Source organism: Erinaceus europaeus, chromosome 13 (assembly GCF_950295315.1).
Source record: "Erinaceus europaeus chromosome 13, mEriEur2.1, whole genome shotgun sequence".
NCBI classification, from domain to species: Eukaryota; Metazoa; Chordata; class Mammalia; order Eulipotyphla; family Erinaceidae; genus Erinaceus; species Erinaceus europaeus.
In genome coordinates this window covers 32,244,462-32,253,906 of record NC_080174.1, presented here as the reverse complement: position 1 = coordinate 32,253,906, position 9,445 = coordinate 32,244,462, and the positions used below count along the sequence as shown (strand labels likewise).

The following is a 9,445-nucleotide window of genomic DNA, read 5'->3' as shown; positions in this document are numbered from 1 at the left end:
AATTCTTAATATCTTAAGGAACTACTCACCTAAGTAAAACATCAAAAAAAAAAAACAAAAAAAAACCCAGCTATGAACTACTTTTTGCCCAATTTCAGACATACCATCCTCCTTCTCTTGTGGTCTTGCTTGATCCATGCCTGCATCTGCTTTTTTACTATTTCTTTCTGTTAAATTCTGGATTGCACAGAGGATGGACCGGATGGCAGTTTCCATTTGCTCTGAAAAATCCTCAACTGACACTTCATCCAACATTTGGTTTCCTAGTAACATGATCCAAAAACAAACACATAAATAAATGAACCAATCATTTGCTTTAGTGCCTATAAAAGTCATCAACAGGGAGTCAGGCAGTAGTGCAGCAGGTTAAACATAGGTGGGGCAAAGCATAAGGACTGGCGTAAGGATCCCAGTTCAAACCCCTGGCTCCCCACCTGCAGGGGAGTCGCTTCACAAGCGGTGAAGCTGGTCTGCAGGTATCTATCTTTCTCTCCCCCTCCCTGTCTTCTGCTCCTCTCTCAATTTTTCTCTGTCCTACCCAACAACAATGACATCAATAACAACAATAACTACAATAGTAAAAGGGGTGAAGGAATAAAAAAATCATCACCAATCCCTACTTTCAGAAATAGTCATGGGGGTCAGGTGATGGTGCATCTGGTAGAATACACATATTACAGTGCATGGAGAATTAGAGATATTTTGAAGGTAGTGAGACAGGACTTCAGGTGTCTCTTTCTCTCCCTAATTTCCCCTTCCCTCTCAATTTCTTTGTGTCTTTAGCCAAAATAAGTAAATCAAATACTAGAAAGGAAGAAAAAAAAAAAAAAAAGAAGAAACAAGAGGGAAGGAAGGAAGGAAGGAAGGAAGGAAGGAAGGAAGGAAGGAAGGAAGGAAAGGCTGCTTGTTAAGTACCTACTATGGGTGAGCCACTGTGTCAAGATAAAGCTATAAGTTTATTGTCTCATATTAAAATCTTCTGTCAAAGCCAAGGAAACAACTCAACTGGAGTAACACCAGACTTACATGTTGAGGCTTCTAGTTCAATCTCCAGTGCTGAAGTGACTGTCTAGTTTCTGTGTCAGATGAAAAACTTTCATTCTCATATGTAATAAATAACCCTTTAAAACATCTTGCCAGGGACCAGGTAGTGGAGCACCTGGTAGAGCGTGTATATTCATGCATTATCATGTACCAGAACCTGGGTTCAAGTGCCTAGTCCTCAATTGCAGGAGGAAGCTTCATCAGCAGTGAGGCACTACTAAGAATTTATCTCCCCCTTCCTTTTCAATTTCTCTCTGTGAAAGAGAGAAAGAGGGAAGGAGGGAGGGAGAGGGAGAATGGACACGGGGAATACAGCAACATGGGGCAGTGGATTCAAGTAGGCATCAAGCCCCAGCAATAACTCTGGTGGCAGTAATGGTAGCATACATGTTACAGTGTACAAGGAACAAGGTTCAAGGACCCAGTCCCCACCTGCAGTAGGGGGAACTTCACAAGATATAATAAAGCAGGCCTGTCTCTCTCTCCCTCCCTCCTTTGTCAATTTCTATCTCTATTCAATATATTAATTAATTAATTAACTAAAGAGAAAAATTGTGCCAAGATGAATGTCAAAAATACTAAAAAGTTAAAGTGGTGTGTATAAATGGCAACTCTATCAGTCCTTGAATTTTCACTCTAAGCTAGGATTTTCTGTACTGATCAAGTACACCTGTGTTGCAGGTCTGCACTGGTGCTACAAAGTCAACTGTATAAGGACACTCCAAAGGCAAGATACTCAAAACATGGGGGGGGGGGAAATCTAGAGCTGTGGATACCAAGCACCCTTGCTTGTGTGCTTTAGAAATTCAGACAGATGCATCTAGAATATAACCTGATTTAGGCAGCTTGAGAAGTCGATAGAGTTGGATTCTTTAAACATGAGATCTTTTTGGTCTTGACTCCCAAAGTGCATGTGCCAGTGTGATACTCTCTGGTTCTTTCCTTCCCTCCTTCATTAAGTGAAAAATTAAATTAAATACTAGCTGAACCAACAAAATGGCTTAACTGGACAGTGCACCCAATCTGTCATGTGCACAACCCAGGCTCTAGTTCAACCTTAATGACAGTAGTAAGTACTGGTATTGGAGTATCTTTCCTTTTCCTTCTCTGTCTCTGAAAAAAAGTCAGTCTAAAGCAGTGAAATCCTGGCAACAAAAATGACACCACAATCCCCACGTTAATCTAATAGACATCATTCTGGCCTTTTACTCACTTACTGAACAATAGTCCTTACCTTGCTGAATGCCTGAAGCAAGTAGATGAGTCTTCCAGGTCATAAAATCATCTGTAGCTTTGCTGATTTCTTTTATTACATATTCCAGGCTCTCAACTAATGCCATTTGTGGGCCTATTTGCTCAACTTCCATCCCTGGGAGAATGAACAAGGACTTGAGGCCTTGCAAATGAGCAGACACCTGGGAAAGGCAACTCAGTCCAGAAGAACAAACTTCAAAATCTTTCCTGCAATAACAGAAACACCCCAATGTAAAAACAAACACACACTCTGTACAACCACAAATGTAAGCAAAGCAAGGGAAAAATTCATTGCTAGGCAAATGCCATGATGCTCTACATAGGTTTAGTGGAAAAAAGTAGGGACTAAAAACGTGATCCCGGGAGTCGGGCAGTAGTGCAGTGGGCTAAGTGCACGTGCTGCAAAGCACAAGGACTGGCGTAAGGATCCCGGTTCGAGTCCCCGACTCCCCACCTGCAGGGGAGTCGCTTCACAGGCAGTGAAGCAGGTCAGCAGATGTCTATCTTTCTCTCCCCGTCTTCTCCTCTCTCCATCCTATCCAACAATGATGACAACAACAATAATAATAAAAAAAAAACGGGCAACAAAAAGGAAAGAAATACATAAATATTTTTTTAAAAATCTAAAAAAAAAAACCACAAAAAAACACATGATCACTTCCCTAATTTTATCCTGGTATTAAACTCTGAACAAGTGCCCCAAGTACATACACGGAAGAGTAAAGACACAGAACAACTCACCAGGAATGAAATAGAGTCTCACAAGACTGCTGCCTAATTCGGTCAATATCAGCTTTCATTGTTTTAATGGCTTTTAGCATCTCTGTTAATCTTGCAGTTGACTGTTGCCAAAGCTGGTCCTGCTTCCGCATCCGACAACCAAGGGGCAGTTGACTCTCAGGTACCGGGGATGGATAGTTCAGATCAGGTAGGATGAGCTCTGGTAATGCTCCAGAAAGCCTTTCAGTAGCAAAGTCCAATCCTTCCAGGAAGGGGGCAGAAGGCTGACCCTGTGCCTGGGTGTCACCTTGGCTTGCAGCTGGGCCTGCACTGGGACAGCACTGGAGAAGCCAAGACAGCTGCTCAAGTAAGATCTGGCTCTGCATGGCTAGGTGCTGCAGCCTCTCTGTCCACTGCTGCACCCCACCCTGAGGGGGGAAAGCCACAGGGTAGACAGGTGGCCCTGCCAACCTGTCATGAATCTCTTGAACACAGCTGAGGAGATTCCTATGTAGAGAAACAGAATGTATCAGAGTAGCACTTTACTTACTTATTTTTATTGCCACCAAGGTTATTATTGGGGCGTGAGGCCTGCAATATAAAGTCAATCCTTCTGGCAGTCACTTGTACCCCTAACCCCCACTCCCTTTCTCCCTTTCTTTTATTTGATAGGACAGATAGAAACTGAGCATGATGGAGCAGATAAAGGAAAGGGGCAGGGGTAGATAGCATAACGGTTATGCAAAGAGATTATCATGCCTGAGGCTCCAAAGTCCCAGGTTCAACACCCCCTTGCACCACCCAAAGCCAGAGCTGAGTAGTGCTCTGAGAGAGAGAGAGAGACTGATTTGAGACCTGTAGCACTCACTGCTTCACTACTCATAAACACACACACACACACACACACACACACACACACACACACACACACACACACACACACACACACACACACACACACTGCAGGTAGGGGCCCAGGAGCTTGAAGCCAGGTCCTTGTGCATGGAATGAATGTGCCCTACCAGGTGTGTGTGTAGCCTTCCAGAATGACACTTTAAACTGTTACCACATTGTTTTTAATAGTAAATTCATTTACTTCTAAACCAAATATGAGTTATTTCAAGTAATCAAATGCCTCAGAGATGTATTGCTGAATCATAGTGATCAAGAAGAAAGGATTTCTGATAAGAAGCCTGTTAAAATGCTGTACACATACTTTATATATCCTCAAGCTACACACCATTGCAGTGATTTCAATTTTTTCTTTTTACCAGAACACTGCTCAGCTCTGATTTATGGTGGTATGGGAGATTGAACCTGGGACTTTGGAGCCTCAGGCACATGAGTCTCTGAATAACCATTATGTTATCTATTCCCACCCTTAATCATTAAAGAGACCTCCAGTAAATGTGGCAGATTTTTAAATGTAAACCATTATGAGTTGAGTAGAAAAAAAGCTTAACCCAGAGTTATTAGAGTCTAGAAATACTCTTATTCAAGAATCCACTCAACTGTTGGTGAAAGGCTTCCCAACTATGCTCATCTTTTTTAAATGATCATCTATGCTGTTGAAGAGTATCCATATGTGGTCAGATTGTTGCTATAGTCCAAAAGGTTAAAAAAAAAAAATTGAAGCTGACTCAAATCTGATCTGTGTCCAGAGACAGAGGTCCATGAGCATGACCCTTGTCTTTCAGCCATATGGGCTCACATGTCACAAAAACCGTCATTCCAGATTCAGGAGTAGTTCAGTCATAATTTTTTTAAATTATTTTATTTATTTTAAATATTTTATTTGTTGATAGTGACAGAAACTGAGAGAGAAGGGGGTGATAGAGAGGGGGAGAGACAGAGACACTTGCAGCCCTGCTTCACCACTTGTGAAGCTTTCCCCCTACAGGTGGGGTAGGGGCTTGAACCTGGGTCCTTGCGCACTATTAACACGTGTACTCAGCCAGGTGCACCACTGCCTGGCCCCTCAGCCATAATATTTTTTATTGCCTGTGGCAGAGCCCATCCTTCAGAAAGTTGCTGCCAGCACCAGTGGGCAGAGGCCTATTAGCAAAACAAGTGGCAGAGCCCAGAGAAATGCCACCTGCCACCTTGGACCTTGAGGGCAGAACACTCAGAGGCAACTGAGCTGACTGACATAATTCTTCGTAATACAGGTCAACTGAATTACTACCTGAGGAGGATCCACTGCTCGGTCAGTGTGGTCAGAGACCGCCGCTGTTGGATGAGCACCTTCATTAAATGTGCTGAGAATCCTTTACACCTTTCAATGTTGCTTAAGCCCATCTCCTAGAAGGGAAAATGAGAACTTGTTGGAGCTTGTCCTGGCACAGTCACTAGGCACCATAATGAGCTGCTCCTTCTAGTACTCTGGGGGCACGCAGGGAGTGGGGTAGGGGTGGGAGTGTCCCTGGCTTATCTAAGACTGGCCTACGAAGCATGCAGCATTCTAGAGCCAATATACTCTTTCTGAGTAGCTATCATTTTATGCTGATAGTACTAGATTAAATAGGAACTAGATTTAACACCAAAATGAGCTATTAGTGGTCTTTTCTTAGTTTACCTAGATAAAAGACCTAAAGATAGTTTCTATAAAGACTTTATAAGAATTTTGATGGGGGCAGGGATAGACAGCATAATGGATATGCAAACAGACTCTCATGCCTGAGGCTCCAAAGTCCCAGGTTCAATCCCCTATATCACCATAAACAAGAGCTGAGCAATGCTCTGGAGGAGAGGAGGGGAGAAGAAAGGAGGGGAGGGGAGGGGATTGTGATGTTTATCACTGGGAGGGTGGGGAGGAAGCACAAAATTCTGGCGGTAGATGCAGTCAGAACTATTCCCTGTACTCTTATAATCTTATAAACCACTATTCACCACAAAAACAAATAAAATAAAAAATTCTAAATGTTAAATTTTCCTTCCATAGGTTTTCTTATGAATTTGGTCCTGCTGACATATATAACAGAATCTACTATAATAAAAAATTAAGAAACTCTAAGAATAAATTCACAATGATTTATATTTCAAGTTTAAGGGTCTGAGAATACAGGCTTTGGGATTTGCAAAGCTTTCCCTGAGTCCCTGCAACTTGAAGATGCTATTATTCTACCTTGGCAGGAGCTGCTAAAGCCGCACTAAGCCTGGCATGCCGTGCCAGAGAGCGATAAAAATACTTCTGGCACCCATCCCAAGAAGAAGAGATTTTGGTAAGCAGCCTAGAAAAGAAATTAACATGATTAGTTAATTAAAACCTCTACTCCCACCCCAGATCCTGAAGACAAGTGTATAGTATATTCAGTCACAATGTAGAGTCAAATATCCAAAATGACATCTGTGAGAACTCATTCAATCTGACACTTATCTGATTTTCTTTTTTTTTTTTTTTTGCCTCCAGGGTTATTGCTGGGGCTAGGTGCCCGCATTACATACAATCCACTGCTCCTAGAGGCCGTTTTTCCCATTTTATTGCCCTTGTTGTTGTTATTATTATTGTTGTCACTGCTGTTGTTGTTGCTGGATAGGACAGAAAGAAATAGAGAGAGGATGGGAAGACAAGAGAGGGGGAGATAAAGACAGACACCTGCAGACCTGCTTCACTGCCTGTGAAGCAAACCCCCTGTAGGTCCCCACTGGGGGCTCGAACTGGGATCCTTATGCTGGTTCTTGAGCTTTGAGCCATGTGCGCTTAACCTGCTGCGCTCTCACCTGACTAGTCACCCTTTCATCTGAATTTTTCACAAAGGATGACATATATACTTAGTATCAGAAGTATAGTGAGAAAAACAAAATAACATAGTTTGCTTCATGAAAACTCTACAATTATCTTAGAGCTGAAAGTTAAGGGTCATAAATTCAGATCCCTCCAGAGTTCAGACAGACAATATAAATGCCTGAGGACAGTCAAACATAAAATGACACCCCTAACCTCAAGGTGAGAAAAATAATGGGGAATGCTGCTGACTAGTAACTGGAGAGTGAATGTAAAGCAGGGTGCTGCACATAGTTTTTGATGAAATCAAAGTACAACCTCTCTTGGGCAAATTTTCATGAAAATCTTAAAATACAGAATGTTTATGGTTGACAGTCCAATGCTTTATCCATTGTGCCACCTCGAAAGCCATACAGAATGCTGATGTAAACAATTTTTTACAATATACTGAAATCAACCTTAAAGCAGAGGAAGTTAAGTTACTGGACAAATGAAATACATATGTATACAATATCCAACATATGCAAATTGTTGTTTAAAGCAAGAGACTCTCCAATTCCAGAGGATATTATAATATAACAGAATTTAATGGATATGGAACAGCTTAGAAAATTACTATTCCCTTATAGATTTCTCACCTGTACATTCTATTCAAGTGAGTAGACCTCAGTAAAATCAAGACCAAAATGATAACAATAATTAAGAGATAATTATGAGAAAAGAGAGATAAAGAAAAAGAAAAAACGGAAATTAACAATTACTCAATACTCGCCATGTGCCAACTCCTGGGCCAGACACCTCTTTTTTTTAATTAACTAATTAAATAATTTAAAATTGGATAGATAGTGAAATTAAGAGGGGAGGGTAGATAGAGAGACACCTGCAGTTCTACTTCACCACTTGTGAAGCTTTCTCCCTGCAGGTGGGGACCAGAGGCTAGAACCTGAGTCCATGTGCACTATAGTGTGCACTTAACCAGATGCACCACCACCTGATGCCTGACACTTTTATCTTTAAAAAAAAAAAAAATTATTTATGTATTCCCTTTTGATGCTTTTGTTGTTTATCATTATTATTATTGCTGTAATTGTTGCCCTTGTTTTTTTTTTATTGTTGGTGTAGCTATTATTGTTGTTGGTATTGATGTCATCATTGTTAGGACAGAGAGAAATGGAGAGAAGAGGGGTAACAGAGTGGGTTAGAGAAAGAAAGACATCTGTAGACCTGCTTCACCGTCTGTGAAGCGACTCCCCTGCAGGTGGGGAGCCGGGGGCTTGAACCAGGATCCTTATGCAGGTCCTTGTGCTTTGCGCCACCTGTGCTTAACCCGCTGCGCTACCGCCCAACTCCCGACACTTCTATCTTTATAGCAATGTATGTGAGCCTCATTTTGGCAAGTGAAGTCTTATATGACTTTTTACATTTGTGACATAAACAAACCTAGAATCAGCCTCCTGAGTGCTGCTGATGATAGACAATGCACTCCGGAGGTCTAATGGATGGAGATGAAGCATTTCTTGAGGGTTTTTTGAACGGGTCCACGTAAGACCTTTGCGATAAGACAAACCTAGAAAATAAACAGCATGTATTCAAGTAAAAAAGTTTGGAGAGAGCAGCTATGTCACCTCACTGCTCTAGTGTCACTGGTGTCTAAATATCCTCAGAGTAACATCACCCAGGGTGCTTTCTAGAAAGACTTGAAGGTCCTGATTTGACACCTAATAAAACAGAATCTGCCTCTGTAATTTACAAGATTCACCAGCAATTCATAGTTGCATTAACGTTTGAGAAATGTAGCTTTATGCTATGTTGGAAGGGTAGATGCTATACAACATATGGCCATGAAAATAAAACTAAGGTTTCTAAGAAACCTCACTACAAAACTGTGAAGACATTTGGGAATCACAAATGGTTCTTCCTCATAGTTTTCCATGTGTGACTAGAATTCTTGGTATGGTATTTCATAAATTTTCATTGCCTGCTACCGTGTTTCCCACCAGCTCAATTATCTCTAACGACTGCCAAAATCACCCATGTTATTTTTCTCTCTAAAAGCTGATGATTATATATCATCAGGTTTGAAGTGAAAAGTCTTACCAGTTTTTGCAAGGTGTTTGAAGAGGTCTGATAAGGCTCGCTGCTTCTGCATGAGAATATGCTTGGCTTCTGAACGCTGCTTCTCCTTCTCTGCAGAAGGGTCAACCTCTAGGCTTTGCAGCTCAGTCACAGAGGAAATCACTTCACCTAAGGGAGGTGAAGGACATACTGAAATCTCAAGGGCTTACTGATGCATTAAACTATCCAAGACCAAGAACTGTTTGGAAAACAAGGGTCAAGTATCATACATCTTCAGTAACACATTCATCTTTAGTAACACAATCCTTAACATTTGGTGAATAACTAATAAAAATCAAGACAATCAAGGGGGAAGTGATCAAGAAAAACACAAACTGCAATTCATTTCTTTTTCCCTTTATTTTTAGTATTTATTTGTTTTGCCTCCAGAGTTATTACTGGGGCTCTGTGCCTACATTACGAATCTACTGCTCCTGGAGGCTATTTTTTCCCCCTTTTGTTGCTCTTGTTGTTTTATCATTGTTGTGGTTATTATTGTTGTTATTGATGTTGTTGTTGTTGGACAGGACAGAGAGAAATCGAGAAGGAAGGAAAGACAGAGAGGGGAAGAGAAAGACAGACATCTGC

The 9,445-nt window shown here is 41.4% G+C and overlaps 1 protein-coding gene across 1 annotated transcript in view; it reads right to left on the bottom strand.

The window, feature by feature from the left end:
* Positions 1-21: 21 nt before the first annotated feature.
* The window catches only part of MDN1 (midasin AAA ATPase 1), a 151,166-nt gene continuing 141,742 nt past the window's right edge, over positions 22-9,445 (bottom strand). Inside the window, exons 75-81 of the mRNA XM_060205395.1 lie at positions 8,840-8,986; positions 8,183-8,309; positions 6,143-6,248; positions 5,204-5,319; positions 3,040-3,525; positions 2,279-2,505; positions 22-263 (exon numbers count right to left, since the gene is read on the bottom strand). Coding sequence (XP_060061378.1) covers positions 22-263; positions 2,279-2,505; positions 3,040-3,525; positions 5,204-5,319; positions 6,143-6,248; positions 8,183-8,309; positions 8,840-8,986 — 1,451 coding nt within the window. The remainder of the gene's footprint in view (positions 264-2,278; positions 2,506-3,039; positions 3,526-5,203; positions 5,320-6,142; positions 6,249-8,182; positions 8,310-8,839; positions 8,987-9,445) is intronic.